The sequence below is a fragment of the Haliotis rubra genome, unplaced genomic scaffold, assembly GCF_003918875.1.
Source record: "Haliotis rubra isolate DU_JTF1 unplaced genomic scaffold, ASM391887v1 Scf74, whole genome shotgun sequence".
Lineage (NCBI taxonomy): Eukaryota > Metazoa > Mollusca > Gastropoda > Lepetellida > Haliotidae > Haliotis > Haliotis rubra.
This window is the reverse complement of record NW_025767457.1, coordinates 271,734-289,128: the sequence shown is the minus strand read 5'-3', so window position 1 is coordinate 289,128 and position 17,395 is coordinate 271,734. Positions and strand designations below refer to the sequence as shown.

Genomic DNA, 17,395 nt, shown 5'->3' with positions numbered 1-17,395 from the left:
CAAGACTCAGGCCAATTTAGAGCCGATGCCTGCCTGCTCACTCACTCATCACTCACTCATCACTCACTCACTCACTCACTCACTCACTCACTCACTCACTCACTCACTCACTCACTCACTCACTCACTCACTCACTCACTCACTCACTCACTCACTCTGTTCCATGTGTTCCAGGCAATGTGATGCAACTCATTGACCAGTACAGCAGGAACGTTGTTCAGAAGACATGGTGGGGCGCCAAGCCCAAAAAGAACCTGTTTGAGTACATTGTGGCAGCATTTGAAGGCACCCTTGATTCAGACACTACAGGGGATGACTTCAGCGAAGGAAGTGTGGAAGCACATGCTGACTTGAACGACAGTAACAACGGCAAAGACGAAGATATGGAGGTTGATAACAAGATGGATGACAAGCATAATGAGCCTGATTACAAGGCAAATACACCTTGAGAGACTGCCATCAAATGTTGGCCAGGAGCAATGAAGCTGTGATAAACATGAACTTGTGAAGACATATGTCATAATCTCTCATAGTTCTGTCGACCATCTTTGTCCAACACTGAATATGTTGAAGACTCTGTTGCTGAGTGCTTGTGGCTGTCTGTCAAATTTATTAACCGTCACTTAAGAAGTCTAGGCAGTGTGTGAAATTTATACCAATCAAGTAAGGGGTGTGCTTAAAAATATCAGTGTCAAAGCTCAGTGGACAGTTGGGAATAGCATTAGCCATTGGTTAACAAGCAGGTAGCTATTAAACAAGAGGGGTAACTGGCTGAAAATCCCTTTCCAGCCTTGACTGGAATTTTTACCTTGACTCCCACTTAGAGACTGTGTCTTCATTACACTTATAATGTATTACAGTTTTATACATCAAACATGAATAATTATAACCACCAAAGTTAACCCATCCCAACCCCAGCCCCTCAATCAACTCCCTACTACTGTTTTGATTACACCCTACATAGAGTTTGACTTGATTAATTACCACACCCACAGCTACATCCACACCCTCATCAAACCCACACCCATTCCTATACCCACACTCACATTCACACCCTCACACCATACCCACACCCACATTCACACCCACACCCTCATACCCACACCCATAAACCCATACCTGCACTGATACCCACACCAGTACCCCCCTCCCCTCACATATACAAACAATCATACCTGCACCGACACTCACACATACCACCCACCCCCCACCCTGACCCACAATCACACTCGCTCACCCACAGTCTCACACCCACACCCAGATCTACATCCACACCCACACCCCACCTTGACCAACATTAACACACCCACATTCACCCCCACACCCTCATACCCACACCCATAAACCCATCCATGCACTGATAACCACACCAGTACCCCCCTTCCCTCACAAATACAAACAATCATACCTGCACCGACACTCACACACACCATACACCCCCCACCCTGACCCACAATCACACTCCCTCACCCACACTCTCACACCCAGATCCACATCCACACCCTCACCCACACACCACCCTGACCCACAATCACACACCCACATCCTCACATCCACATCCACATCCTCACCCACATCCACACCCCACCCTGACCCACAATCACACATCCACACCCCTCACCCCACCCTGACCGACAATCACACACCCACATCCACACCCACACCCTGACCAACACCATGACCCACAATCACACACCACACCCACATCCTGACCCACACCCTGACCCACAATCACACATCCTCACCCACACCCACACCCTGATCCACAATCAAACATCCACATCCACACCCTGACCCACAGTCACACACCCACATCCACACCCTGACCCACAATCACACATCCACATCCACACCCTGACCCACAATCACACATCCTCATCCACATCCACACCCTGACCCACAATCACACACCCACATCCACACCCTGACCCACAATCACACACATCCACACCCTGACCCACAATCACACATCCACACCCTGACCCACAATCACACATCCACACCCCACCCACACCCTGACCCACAATCACACATCCACACCCACACCCTGACCCACCTCTACTCCCCAAAAGAAAGTGTAATTGCACCATATACTTACCCCATCTCCCAACTCAAAGCATTGACAGTACTATCCTTCATTGGCAGCTGGGTGATGTGGAGACATTTCACCTCCCTGAAACCCAACATTAGCCACAATTGCATAATAGCCATGGACTAGCTATCGTCTGCTTTGAGAGAAAGAAATATTAACCATGTTGCAAACTTGTTAATGCATACAACCATCTGCACATCCATGTCCCCCGTTTTGATAAATATTGGGGAACTAGTTATGCTACTCAGAAGAAGTTAGGGAACACCATTTGCACATATGACTAGTTATTTTGTCTGGGTTGTGGATGTTGTAACACAACCTTGGGGTGTTCTTAACTTGTTTTGAGTTGAATATATTTTCATTATGAATGATGATATCGGTACTGGACATTCAGTCCATCTTGTCAATATTATGTTGAATCATTGCATCAGGCCATGAAATTCCATCCTATACTAATTAGTTTTTTAAGTTATTTTAGTTTTAGATGTTTATGTTGTATGGGCCATTTTAGTCAAACTCTGTACAGTTTGTGTCATTTTATTCCTTCAGCTGTTTCACAAACTATTTTTCTTCAGAGATATTTCATTACTTGGAATTATCTCTGTTTGCTCTTTGTTGACTGGGAATGCATTGTCAACAGTGAGCAGCAAGTATTATTGAGACAATATCTTGGAAAAGGTGCATCCAGTGTCGTATTTCAGAAAATCCATTCATTTTTAACTCATATGACTATTTTGTTGTCTAGTTGTCCATCCATCATGAACTTTTAGATTTTCGACTCTTCTTAAACGACAAAGCATATGGAGCTAAAACTTGATATGAATGATCCCATGTGTGGTGTCTCTAAAATAGTGCTCTCATAATTTATTATTTCTTCATAATTTAAATGGACCGTCTGTAGTTTTGATGTGTGCAGTTAGAAAACTTGATAATGATGCAATGGCTGCCTGGAAAGAGGTCTGAAGAACAAGGCTCACCTTAAGCAGGCCAAACCAATTTTATTTCTTGTTTTACGGATTTTTGTCCTCAGAAAACCTAAAGGCAGGAGGGGAAAAAAAATAAAAATAAAAATCACTAGTCAAATAATTTTCCTTTTAAATACTAAAAGTATTTTATTTTTGGCAATTTATGAATTTTATATGGGGCAAAAAACACTTTACAAAAATTGTTTTTGTAAGTTTACTTCTTTGGCCAATAAAAACATGAGGATTTTTTTTTTTGAGCAGGGAAAACTAATTTTTTATTTTTTTTCTTATTCTGGAAAGAATACGACGGGTGGATCCGTAAAACAAGAAATAAAATTGGCCTGGCCTTATGAAGAAATAAAAAAATGGCCAGTGTGTTTAGTATTTTGTTTCTTTATTATGTTTTGTTTTCAATGAGCACTTGATGAAGGGCAAGTACCCCAAATCCTGAGTGTAGTCTGTTTACTGAGTGAGAAAATCATGCACCTGAAAATCATATTTGTGTTTGTTGTAAGTGATGCGTCTATGCATGGAGGCACACCAATCTTTTTGCTCACTGCCTAAAATCAGTACAGCTTGGTTATTTGACAAGAATAGAAAATCTGTATTTAATGGGATACATAGATTTAATATTGCTGAACAGTCAAAATGACATACATCTTGCAGTTAACAATTCCTCAGTGAACGAAGCAGTTGGGTAGCCAAGCAGTATAAGTGTTCACTCCTCACATGGAAGGTCAGAGTTTGATTCCTGACATGGGTACAACACACGGGGCCAATTTCTTGTCTTCCCCCAAGATACTGCTGGAATAGTGTAAATCACAACTCGCTCACCTTGAATCGGAATGCTATAAGATTTCACCTATAGTATCAGTGAACATAGAGCAAGGAAACTGTTTAGCTGAGTGAAGACTATTTCACCATTCCTTTCAAACCATAATTTCCTCTTTTTTTAGTATTAATCTTACATCCAGTTCCTAACAAAATCCAGATTTCCATCTATCACTTAGTGTCATGTTAAAAACGAAGTTGTGTGAAAATATATTGTTCATCTTACTATCCCAGTTCGGTGCTTGATACAATTTTAATAACATTTCGTGAAACTATTGGCAATCTTATTGCTGATATTGCTGGAATATTGCTAAAGGCAGTATTAAACCATACTCACTCCCTCATAATCGACTTGACACAAACACTGCTTGGTTCAAGTTTGGTGCGATTCTCCTCCTTTTACATTGAGCATGGGACACTTTATCTCAGTTCCATGGGACAGTTGGATGTCAAGGCTGTACAACCCACAGCCATTGTCACCTAACATAGCTTATGTATTATATACTCAAAAAAATGCAATATGCCTCAATCAACCCACATAAACAGGGTAGCCAATATGTCCTATGTACCACAATATAGTTCTTGCCTCTTGAAATAGGATCACAAAATATCGCTGTGAGAAGTCAAAGGATGAGCTGCATGTGTCTGATGATGTGGTGGTGTGTGGTCCTGTGCATAGAGCTCAGGTCACAAATCAGTTAAAGTTAAGCAACAGTGGGCACGGAGAGTCCTTGGATGGGTGACCGTGTTTGGCAGCTTGACTCCTGAGAGTTTCTAGGACTTCAGTCCTGCCCCACAACAGCGCATGTGATACACATGGTCTCACCTTAGGCAAGTGAGTTTGTTCAAAATTGCCTTTGTTCACACAGTAGAAAATGGATACCAGGTGGGATAAGTGATGTGACTATTACCTTCTAGCACCTAACAGGCAGCTAGGGTTATCCGGGGTAATAATGTGTTAACACTAAGAGCATGCTTATGAGGGTGGATATGTGCACATTATAGGGAGGTGAGGTGAAATTGGGTTTTACGTCGTGCTTGAGAATATTTCGCTCATATGACGACGTGCATGCGTGTGTATGTGTATGTGCGGCTGCTTGTACTAGCCCAGACTGAAGCTGGTTTTATAGTGCTAGCCCACTGAGATACCATGCCGCAGTGAAGCATGAATACCCCACTCAGACACATTATACTGACTCCGAGCCGACCAGTCCTTGTTGTACCAATTAATGCCGAGCCCCAGGCAGGGACCAACAAGTACCATATTTTAACGTCTTTTGGTACTCGGGGATCGAACTCACGACCTTCAGCTCCTTCTTGTAACCACTACACCACGGAGGCGGTCTGTGCGCATTATAAACATGCACTATTATTATTATTATTATTATTATTACAGAATAAGAACAATTCATTCTGGCTATGAGGCATTATGCAGGTATGACAAAAAATTATGTGTGCTTTTCAAGAAATATGATTTTGCTAGTGATGGACATCAGCGTCAAGTTTTTATCACAGGGTTAAATTGAGATTCTTCAAAGGCATTTAGAAGTTGGTGTAGTAATACAAGACAAATGTTTTGGATAACAACTTCTTGGTTTATTTTTCACGTTTCTGGGCTAGTTCTTGCCCCTTCTTCAGGTGGATAATGTCATCATATCCACCACATTTGTCTTGTATCACAGGGTTAAACTCTGAATGGGGATTATCAGGTGGTTCGACTTAGTGATTCTTTTTCAAGTGGTGAGCACTATAGGAAGGATGACGTCATTCTCTGGCAGTGTTGTGGCCATCCTTTCCATGGCTTCTTAACGTCATGCTGGTCTTTAAATATGCTGTTTTTGTAAACAAGTGAAAGAAAATGTACATAATGTGTGTATAATTAAAAATCATGTAAAAATCATGTAATTATTGTCATACATAACTTAATTAGAAATTATGTGATTTTTGTACAATTTGAATATGATTTTATGTTACAAGTAACTATGTCCCTTTGTAATCATTTTGTCAACAAAATGCAATGAAAATGAAACCATGTGCTGGTGTCGACTGTTTGTTTTATTGTTTGTTCATACTTGTCTAACAGTTCATACAACTCACTGATAGTGCGTATGCTTTTACCCAGGTGTGCATGGTAGAGTGAGATCAAGAGTGTAGCGAAATAAAACAATGCAAAGATATCTATTCGTATATACACAGATCATTTCCATTGGAACATGTGTGTTTCACTTCTGCTCCATAAACTTTGCTGGTCTGATAGTTGCAAGTTCGTTTCGTTGTCCGGGCAGTGTGTAGCCTGTGGTTTTAATGTACTGGTAAATTCTTGGAGAAATCCCATGCTTAGGTTTTAATATTAAACCCGAAATCCAGTGCTTTACCCAGTATATGCAAATTTCAGCTTATTCCCATTGTTCAACTTTTGAATAATATTTTAAATTAACGGAATACCAATTTTAACTGATGCCAACACACACATGAATGCATGGATGCATGCATGCCCGCACACACACTCTCAAACACGCATACACAAACACTATGTAAGAACAGTAATTTTGAAAATGAAACGCTTTTATATTTCATTTGCCTTATTCATCTAGAAACTTAGGGAATCTATTGGTTCCCGTGTCATTTGTAGAAAAACGAACATTAACAGCTTGTATAATCAGATGTACCCTGTATTAATAGCTCCTATTATCAAGTGGACCCTGTGTACTCAGTTCTTGATTTTATTTGGAGCCGAGGCTAGCCTAGTGGTTAAAGCGTTCACTCGTCACGCCGGAGATCTGTTTTAGATTCTCCACATGGGAACAATCTGTGAAGCCCATTTCTGGTGTTCCTGCCTTGATATTGCTGGAATATTGCTAACAGTTGGGTAAAACTAAACTCATTCACTCTTTTGAGCCGGGGATTGATTTGTTACATAAAGTGGACAGTGATTGATACTTTCGTAAGTAATGCTATTTTCATTCTATGATATTGTGATGAAAGCTGCATATGTTTATCATATTTACCCATTCTACAGCAGATAATTCTGCCAATCAGGAACAGTTTGTTATGAAACTAGGGAAACAGTTTCACTGTTCTCTGGATGACGGTGGGCAGTGGGGTAGCCTAATGGTTAAAATGTTGGCTTGTCATGCCAAAGACCTGGGTTCGAATCCCCACATGGGTACAATGTGTGAAGCCCATTTCTGGTGTCCCCCACCATGATGTTGCTGGAATATTGCTAGAAGCGGCGTAAAACCAAACTCAGTCAGTCAGTCTGGATGACAGTAGTCATAAGAGTCTTGAAGAAACCAAATCCTTTTATTTCAGTTCAAAGGATCAGTCTGGATGACTGTGTTTGAGTACAGTCAATGAAGAGTCTTGGAAGAGTAAAACCAAACTCAGTCAGTCAGTCTGGATGACAGTAGTCATAAGAGTCTTGAAGAGTTGAACAGTGTTTCAGAAATCCTTTTATTTCATTTGGTTCAAAGGATCGCAGGTAGCCTAGCGGTTTATGAAGTCCTGTGTTTGATTCCCTACATGGGTACAATGTGTGAAGCCCATTTCTGGTGTCCCCCCGCCATGATATTGCTGGAATATTGCTGAAAGTGGTGGAAAGCTATCCACACTGATTCTTGTGGTACAAGTGAGTAATTTTGACTGAATGTTACACACTATTTCTGGATCAAACAATGGGTCCATGCAGTTTACATACAGATCCAGTTACCATGGCAGCAGGAGTTCTGTAAATTATGTTCAGAAGCTAGATATTCAGCAATGTTCAGCATAGCATCCTTCATCATACACATGATTCTGTAGAAGCCCACTTCGGGAGTTTCCATGTGTCATTTGGATTGATTTCAAACATGGCTGAAACTTTTCTCATCTACTCTTACAACATGTGAGTGGGTGAGTGAGTTTGGTTTTACGCCACTTTTTAGCAACATTCCAGCAATATGTTGGTGGGGGACACCAGAAATGGGCTTCACACATTGTGCCCATGAGGGGAATAGATCTGGGCTAGAGTTGGTCTTCAGTAACCCATGCTTGTCATAAGAGGCGACTAACAGGATCGGGTGGTGAGGCTCGCTGACTTGGTTGACACGACATCGTATCCCATTGCATAGATCGATGCTCATGCTGTTGATCACTGAGTGTGGCAAACCAAATCTAATGTTGAACTTTACAGGGCTGTACATATCGCAGCATGACAGGGATCCATGTTGGATAGTCTGCTGGATAGTCGTCTGGTTGATAGTCTGTTGGATAGTTGTCTGGTTGATAGTCATCTGGTTGATAGTCTGTTGGATAGTCTGCTGGATAGTCGTCTGGTTGATAGTCTGCTGGATAGTCATCTGGTTGATAGTCTGTTGGATAGTCTGTTGGCTTGATAGTCTGCTGGATAGTCGTCTCTGGTTGATAGTCTGCTGGATAGTCATCTGGTTGATAGTCTGTTTGGTTGATAGTTGATAGATGGATAGTCGTCTGGTTGATAGTCATCTGCTGGATTGAGTCTGCTGGATAGATCGTCTGGTTGATAGTCTGCTGGATAGTCGTCTGCTTGATAGTCTGCTGGATAGTCGCTGGATAGTCGTCTGGTTGATAGTCTGCTGGATAGTCGATCTGGTTGATAGTCTGCTTGATAGTCGTCTGGTTGATAGTCTGCTCTGGTTGATAGTCGTCTGGTTGATCTGCTGGATAGTCGTCTGCTGGATAGTCTGGTTGATAGTCTGCTGGATAGTCTGCTGATAGTCTGCTGGATAGTCGTCTGGTTGATAGTCTGCTGGATGATAAGCTGCTGGATAGTCTCGTCTGCTGATCATCTGGTTGGCCCTGCTGGATATAGTCTGCTGCTGGTTGATATAGTCGTCTGATAGTCGTCTGGTTGATAGATGTCGTCTGATAGTCTGCTGGATGCTGGTTGATAGTCGTCTGGTTGATAGTCTGCTTGATAGTCTGCTGGATAGTCGTCTGGTTGATAGTCTGCTGGATAGTCTGTTGATAGTCTGGTTGATAGTCTGCTGGATAGTCGTCTGGTTGATAGTGCTGGATAGTCGCTGGATAGTCTGCTGGATAGTCTGGTTGATAGTCTGCTGGATAGATAGTCTGCTTGATAGTGGAGTCTGCTGGATTCTGGATAGTCATCTGGTTGATAGTCTGCTGGATAGTCGTCTGGTTGATAGTCTGGTTGATAGTCTGCTGGATAGTCGTCTGGTTGATAGTCTGCTGGATAGTCGTCTGGTTGATAGTCTGCTGGATAGTCGTCTGGTTGATAGTCTGCTGGATAGTCGTCTGCTGGATAGTCGTCTGGTTGATAGTCTGCTGGATCTGGTTGATAGTCTGCTGGATAGTCGTCTGGTTGATAGTCTGCTGGATAGTCGTCTGGTTGATAGTCTGCTGATAGTCTGCTGGATAGTCGTCTGGTTGATAGTCTGCTGCTGGATAGTCTAGTCTGCTGGTTGTCTGGTTGATAGTCGCTGGATAGTCGTCTGGTTGATAGTCTGCTGGATAGTCGTCTGGTTGATAGTCTGCTGGATAGTCGTCTGGTTGATAGTCTGCTGGATAGTCGTCTGGTTGATAGTCTGCTGGATAGTCGTCTGGTTGATAGTCTGCTGGATAGTCGTCTGGTTGATAGTCTGCTGGATAGTCTGGTTGATAGTCTGCTGGATAGTCGTCTGGTTGATAGTCTGCTGGATAGTCGTCTGGTTGATAGTCTGCTGGATAGTCGTCTGGTTGATAGTCTGCTGGATAGTCGTCTGGTTGATAGTCTGCTGGATAGTCCTCTGGTTGATAGTCTGCTGGATAGTCATCTGGTTGATAGTCTGCTGGATAGTCGTCTGCTTGATAGTCTGCTGGATAGTCGTCTGGTTGATAGTCTGCTGGATAGTCGTCTGGTTGATAGTCTGCTGGATAGTCGGCTTGATAGTCTGCTTGATAGTCTGCTGATAGTCTGCTTGATAGTCGTCTGGTTGATAGTCTGCTGGATAGTCGTCTGGTTGATAGTCTGCTGGATAGTCGTCTGCTTGATAGTCGTCTGGTTGATAGTCTGCTGGATAGTCTGATAGTCTGCTGGATAGTCGTCTGGTTGATAGTCTGCTGGATAGTCGCTCTGCTTGATAGTCTGCTGGATAGTCTACTGGATTGTAGTCTGGTTGATAGTCTGCTGGATAGTCGTCTGGTTGATAGTCTGCTGGATAGTCGTCTGGATGGCGATTACTCCAACACGTGATCAGTGTCCTACACAGTGTAAACCTGCAGTGTTTGAGTGACCTGTACAGTTTTTGTACAAATGTTATTGTTAAGATAGTCCATGTGATTTTTTAAAAAACATGACATGTTTAAAACAATGCAATCTCCACTTATAATGTGAAACCATGTAAACCAGTTAATAAATTTGTCAAGTAACAACTCATGATACTGAATACTGTAACGTTCTGTACAGCTGTAATAATCAGAAAGGTTGAGCTTCTGCGTTTCCTGACAGTGTATCACTGCCATATACAATGGATATTTTCATACTGATGTCCACACATGCAAGTATTAACTTTGAGTTCAGAACTGTTGATATTAGATGAAATGTATTCAAAAGAATACCCTAGGTCTTTGATTGAAACATTTTCCTGACAAAACTTTCTTGAGTCTTTTGTAAACAATTGTTCTCAGAACTATTTGCATTGGTAAGAAAATCAGTGATTAGAAAACATGAAAATAAAATGTTAGAATGTCTTTATTCACTAGTCAGTAAGTTTATTAACAGAATGATTGGCTAGATGTACATCGCAATGTTGATGGAACATTTAATCTCAGAATTCAGTGCTATGATAAAATTATTCATTATAAAAAGTGAAGGAAAATGAGCTGCTTCAATAAATATTGTTTAGATACATGTTTTTCTTGTCATATTTGTTGCCCATGCTATTACATCCATATGAAACAGCCCTGAAGTTAGGTCTGTTAACCAATAACTCAAGCATTTACTATATGCCATAGGGCTTGGCTGCACGTCATTTGTAAAGTATGGTTGAGACCTATTGTCCCAAATACCTTGGGGCCAGAGACGAGGTTTGACTTATCTGGCTGGGATTCAACACATCCAACTCTGGCAGTAATAACCAAACTTGCTGTTACATAGCATCAGTGGCTTTATTTTAGTGGATAAATTCTTGCACCAGAATTATGGGGAGATGCCCATGGTCGAGGTATTAATCAGGATAAATGAAGAATTATATCCCTTAGTTGGTGCAGGATATGCTGATGATAGTTCTACACATGAACTCCACCTGTATTATGATCCTTGGTTTATCAGCATTAGACCTTTGTTTGTGGGTTCCACCAAAATGATAAATTACTATCTATGATACATCTACAAACACACTAAATGTCTCAGTAAAGTTGCATGTCAAAAACTATCATCATAGCTTTTCATTACTGCTTGGTGCTCAACACGAGTAGGATAAAACAAGGTGAATTGTGGCATTACATCTCACTGGGCTAACACTGGGAACAAAATCAGCACTAGTGCACTAAATATCTTGCCACAATTTGTTGTGCACAACATGAGACAAGGCAAAAAGCTATGGTTGTAAATTCAAATCTCAGTTTACACCATATATTTCTTGGTTTGTCACCCGTGAAGATCCGGGTTAGAGTTGATCTTCAGCAAACCATGCTTGTCGTAAGAAGCAACTAACAGGGTTGGGTGGTCAGGCTCTTTGACTTGATTGGTGTCCCAACTGCATAGATCAATGTTCATGCTGTTGATCACTGGATTGTCTGGTCCAGACTCGATTATTTACAAACCGCCGCCATACAGCTGGAATATATCTGAGCGGAGTAAAACGAAACTCACTCACTCATTCTGGCTTTGCCAGCACCATACCCAAAGTGCTGAATGTTTAGATCTGCATCACTTTAGGCTCTCCTGTATTAGACTGACATGCATTGATATAACTGCAATACTACTCACAGCAACATGATACCAATATGACGTGAGTAAGGTGTGGGGGATTCGAACCTGGGTCTTCAGCATGACGAGCAATCACTTTAACAACCGCCACCCCTAATTATGAAGTACTCATGTGCATGTATATTTGTAGATGACTAATAACAGGTCACGTTTTTGCTGATAAACTGTTTGGCTTTAATTGTAACAATGTAAAAGTGATCATGGCAGTTTTTTAAAATATGGCATTTAAAATCAGACAAATATCACAAGATTACTTTACTCGTAAGAGTTTGCATACTTTAAACATCATTCCCTGTGAATATACACCACATACTGACACATCAAACAAGGACTGCTAGCCTCAGTGATCTTAGTGAATAAACACATGAACATGTGAAATACATAATTTATTGAAAGCCCTGCATTAAAAGATTTTTTAGCCTTAATTATCATGATAAAGCATACAACTTTATGGATAACAACTTCTTGTTTATTGCACAGAGTGACATTTCGGTGTAGATCCTTAGACTGTTATCAAGGTTAAATGTTTTTAATGGTTAACTCTTAACTTGAAAACGGTGTAAAAACCGAAATGTTTCTATACAATAAACAAGAAGTTGTCATCCATAAGGGACCGTTCATAATTAATGGCTGGTGTGTGTGTGCATGCTTGCGTGCGTGAGTGTGTGCGTGTGTGTGATATGATTTTTATGGAGAAGCATGTACAATGTGAATGACCCCTCTAAAATGTATGTACAAAGTAAGCGACACCTCCCTGCATGTCATGCACAAAATCAATGACCCACACATCCACTTTCCCATAATTTTTTTAAGCATAGTATATGTTTTAATGACACCCCTTTTTGTGTACAAAATTGATGACACCCCCTAGTACATGTGTACAAAATTGATGACACCCCTTGTATATGTGTACAAAATTGATGACACCCCCTTGTATGTGTGTACAAAATTGATGACACCCCCTTGTACATGTGTACAAAATTGATGACACCCCCTTGTATGTGTGTACAAAATTGATGACAACCCCTATTACGTGTGTACAAAATTGATGACCCCCTTCGTCCCCAGAACAAAATGGGTGACCCCAACTTAAAATAATCATCATCCCCAGCCATAAATTATGAACGGTCCCTAAAGTCGTATACTTTATTACTGACTCACCAACCTCAAGAATGCCGCTCAATGGTCGTAGTAAATAAATACGTAAACATGTGAAATACACCATTTACTGAAACCTCTGCATGAAGAAAACCCAAATGTTTGTGGTGTATTTATTCCAATCTTGGGTTGAACATTGCCATGCATGATGAATATCTGTATCTTTCATTCCTTGGTATGTTTTCACTTAAACACATATACTGAACTTTTGAACAAAATGTGTGAAGAATAAAAATAAAATTCCATATTTATGCACATCATGAAAACGATGTCATATAAGAATACTGAAACAAATATTAAATCTGTTAATGGTGCATATGTTTTTCCAGAACCAACTTCACCCAGTCTTCGTTTTCGACTGACTCAGGGCAGTGTGGAGATAATGATTGTGGAGATTTTACGTACGCTTTCCGACATGATGCGTACTTCGCACACAGGAGACTAATTATTCTATAAATAGAACTGATAATCTCATGGACCAATCAGAGGCCAGTCACGTGGTAGGTTTCGGCCAATGCACGAAATGCGGGGATTCCCCGATAGGAATCCCCAATGGCGGATGTAGTGTAACGACCAAAAATACAAATTGTAATTACCAGATTTCATAACGCTGAGAACCTTTCGAAATTACAACATCTGCTAACATAGTCGAGTGAAAAGTGAGACATCATCCCAACATTAGATGCGCCCTCTGGGCCTTCTGTACATCACGAAATAAAGACTCATACTACGCCCAGCATCCACTGGTTGGTCGAGACACAGGCAAGTTTTACTTTCATGTTCCTGCTTTGTGCTATATTTACATACTACACAACAGGATTCTCGGAATTCACACGTATACTTTGTAGGTCGTCAATTTCGGAGGAAAAGACTTGGAACTAGAGCATTCATCTCAGTGTTTGTGATCATTGTACTATGTTGACAGCATGGCTGATTTACAGATGCAACGACAAAGTTTGTTTGGCATGAAAGATGTGTATTTCACAGAATGTCTGCCACCTGCAGGGGTACAGAATGGCCCAGGTGATTAACAGTACTGACACACTTTCTTAAGTTATTGTTCACAAATAATTACTATAATCACATGACAATATATTTCCCTTTATGAATGAGTAGATACCATGTACTGAGTACTTACTATGCATTAGCTTGAATGAACCCAACCTCGGGTATATTCAGGAAGTAAATATACAAGGGATTTGTCTTGGATTCCAAAGTAAGTGCTTATTGGAAAACAAGAGCAATATTGTTCAAAATTGGATTACTTATGTATATCTTACTGAAATTTGTCAATTACTGCTAACTTGATGCTGAAGATAAGCCTCAGAGATGGCCTTAATAAACCCATGTGGATGATGAATTATTACATGCACAAGGTCATAAATCATAAACCAAATGTTGTATTGTATATCTACAACAAGTTGAAAACACCATTTGAATAATTAAAGTGTTTTGCTATATGTTTAGGCAAATTATTGAAAGGTGTGAAATTTCCTTTCTCTAATGTGACCACACATGTAATACTGTAACATCCACAAGTAGTTTCTATCATGTGCATTTTTAAAAGAAACACCTATTCAGATTTAGCATACAGTAGTGTTGTCAGTATTATATTCTAAGAATGATGACAGTTACCCATAAATATAACAAATAGCTACTTCTGGGTCAAGACAAAAAATGGGATACAAATTATAGACGAAAGTCGCTGTCTAAATCACCCCCATTGCTGCCTAATGCCTATCCTATCAGAGACACGACAGTTAAAGTTTGAGTTGAAGGATAATTTTCAAACTGTAAGGTGGTATCCTCTTATGGTTGAGTTACTGTCTTTTCTGTGGTATTTTGGTAATCTACTGTTGTAAAGTTTCTCTGTAAACTGTACTGTCATCAACTAATCAAGGTTAGACTACTAGTTTGTTGACTGTCCTAATTTTAAAAAATGCAATCAGATGTTACCATGACATGAACTAGCATAATGAAGCAAACCCCAGCTCAGAGAAACTTCATGACTAGGTATAAATACAGGGTACAACTGATTAAAGAGATTGCTAATTTTTGTTTTACTACAAATTCCATAAGTACAAATAGACTCCTAAAGTTTCTTGATGAATAATAAGGCGAAGGTGTAATTAATGCGGTTTAGTGGTCAAAATTATTGCACTCACATACATGTCGGATTGAAATGCAATTTTTTAAAGACTGATAATTTAGACATACCTTTGTGAAAATAAGTGTCTCAACACCTTTTGATGATCCATAACAACAATTATGACATTCCGATTTGTTGTTTCAGTGAACATCATGTAAACCTGTAAACCTGTAAACTTGAGAGCTGGAGTTCCTGAACACTATCATGCCTACAAGAACATTTCAGCTTCATTTCTCCTGGGCCCATAAATTAATCCACAAACTACAGTCCGTTTGAGACAAAATGATACCGATGAATTGCAATCTAACATCTCGCTTTTCGTGCTGTTCCTTTAGTTGCCAACAAACTGGGAAAATGCACAAATAAATGATGACAGTTTCTTAAACAACTTTTTTATTTTTGTGACAAAAAGTATTCAATTTTTTTCTAGAGTTGGTCTCTTGTTTTTATTGCACTCCTCGTTGGTTTTATTCTTTTATATTTATTTGTTTTTGTGTTAGATTGCAATTCATCGGTATCATTTTGTCTCAAACGGACTGTATGTTATCATCCAAAACAGGATTTCCTCTTATGTGCACTGGCATTCAAAATGGCCACACCTATTTTAAGCTGTGCGATTGGGACTGCCTTTGATAAATAGTTTGATTTGGCGCAAACATATATTTGGAATTGGTCAAATTTATCACATTTTTCAGAATTTTTATGGTCAGAATTATGTTAAGAATTTTAGTATATTTCATCCATATTTACCATGCCATGGCATGCAAATGAAGCACTATTTTTATCCTTGAATACAATGTATGAAATAAGCCAAAAATCCAGCCAGATATCAGGGCTAGTAACTTCAAAATGTTACCAGCCCAAAATAGATTTAACCAGACCAAATATGGTGAATTTACACAGATGCATGGAACATCTACAAAAATCCAGACCATCGGGCTGGCTAGCTGTAAATTTAGACCGCCCGTGAGAAATCTAGACCGTCTCGGGCGGTCGGACGGGCCTTATTTCATACACTGTTGAATATGTGTGTGCATATGTATGTACATGTATGTAACTAATGTTGTAAATGATATAGTATTTTCAGCTGTGTCATGTTTATGAACTTGCATTCTGTCAGTATTGAAAAGTCAAAGACCTTGTCGAGTCAAGAACACAAGATGTTAGATTCCTACAACATGTTCAGCAGTTGACTGTAAACTTTGGAGTGATCACTGTGTCGCCTTTTGCATTTGTGTGTTACCTTTGCTGAAAATAATCAGTTACTTTTCATCCATATGTGTTGTTCTTGAGAGCTTTTAACATGTAGTTTATTTTACTTTTAGGCTTATTATATCAAAACATTGGTCCACAAAAATTATCAAGGCTATACACTCAAAACAGACCAACAAACATTCATAAATATACTGGTAAACTGACTATCGTCAAAATAAAAAAAAGAATGACAAATAAATTTGCTAATAAAATATAGAAATTGCTATATTTTGCAATATTTGAAATGGTGAATTATCAGTGTTCACGAATAACGTTTCACCCTCTGACAAAGCGGGCATATTCGCCAACGGTCCGATAGAAATCTACAACCCTCAGGCCCCAGTGTCTGACTGTATATTTCACAATAACTTCGACCGACGTTGTTGTATGTGACATGTTACCCTTGTTTGCTGTTTATAAATCTTATGTTTGTTAATAATTTCAATGTCAATTATAAGAAATGTTAAATCTGAAATGTGTGTTTAATTTTATTCTATGGGTCCTGTGAATTTTCAATGGGTCAGACAGACATCTGAAACTTACAGGACCCAATGTCCTGTAAATTTGAAACACCATTCATGAACACTGAATTATCATGACGATCAGAAAGATTTAACCTTTGTCCTCATCTAGAAGGAGCCAGGAAGTTAGTCTAATTCTGTGTCTCAGGTATCCATTGTGAATAACTGCATGACTGCATTCAGGAATGATACACAAAAAAAAATCCAATAAATAGTGAATGAGTGAGTATGGTTTTATGCTGCTTTTAGCAATATTCCAGCAATATCATGTCAGAGGACACCAGAAATGGGCTTCACACATTGTACTCTTGTAGGGAATCGAACCGGGCCTTTGGTGTGATGAACGAACACTTTAACCACAAGGCTACCCCACTGCCCGCCCCTCTTATGAAGAAAGGGCGGTGGGGTAGCCTAGTGGTTAAAGCGTTGGCTCGTCACGCCGAAGACCCGGGTTCGAATCACCACATGGGTACAATG

The 17,395-nt window shown here is 40.0% G+C and overlaps 2 protein-coding genes and 2 long non-coding RNA genes across 5 annotated transcripts in view; 3 read left to right on the top strand and 1 right to left on the bottom strand.

Annotated features, from left to right (window-relative positions):
- Window positions 1-1,515, top strand: part of LOC124259866 (poly(ADP-ribose) glycohydrolase-like) — a 26,865-nt gene extending 25,350 nt beyond the window's left edge. Inside the window, 1 exon segment of the mRNA XM_046694082.1 lies at window positions 175-1,515. Coding sequence (XP_046550038.1) covers window positions 175-449 — 275 coding nt within the window. The 3' untranslated portion in view covers window positions 450-1,515.
- Window positions 1,515-17,395, bottom strand: LOC124259872. Its single transcript, XR_006893940.1, has 3 exons — window positions 17,357-17,395; window positions 2,031-2,110; window positions 1,515-1,616 (listed from the first exon to the last, which is right to left on the bottom strand). It is a non-coding gene; the product is annotated as an uncharacterized LOC124259872 (long non-coding RNA).
- LOC124259873 lies at window positions 9,010-10,756 on the top strand. Its single transcript, XR_006893941.1, has 2 exons — window positions 9,010-9,175; window positions 10,057-10,756. It is a non-coding gene; the product is annotated as an uncharacterized LOC124259873 (long non-coding RNA).
- The window catches only part of LOC124259865 (nuclear factor NF-kappa-B p105 subunit-like), a 37,706-nt gene continuing 33,840 nt past the window's right edge, over window positions 13,530-17,395 (top strand). Inside the window, exon 1 of one of the 2 annotated variants that reach the window (XM_046694081.1) lies at window positions 13,530-13,756. Coding sequence is in view for 1 of the 2 variants with exons in the window: in XM_046694080.1 (XP_046550036.1) it covers window positions 13,921-14,017 (97 nt within the window). In the remaining variant the exon portion in view is untranslated. Of the gene's footprint in view, window positions 13,757-13,796; window positions 14,018-17,395 lie in introns of those variants that run through there. The other variant, XM_046694080.1, reaches the window with a different exon arrangement.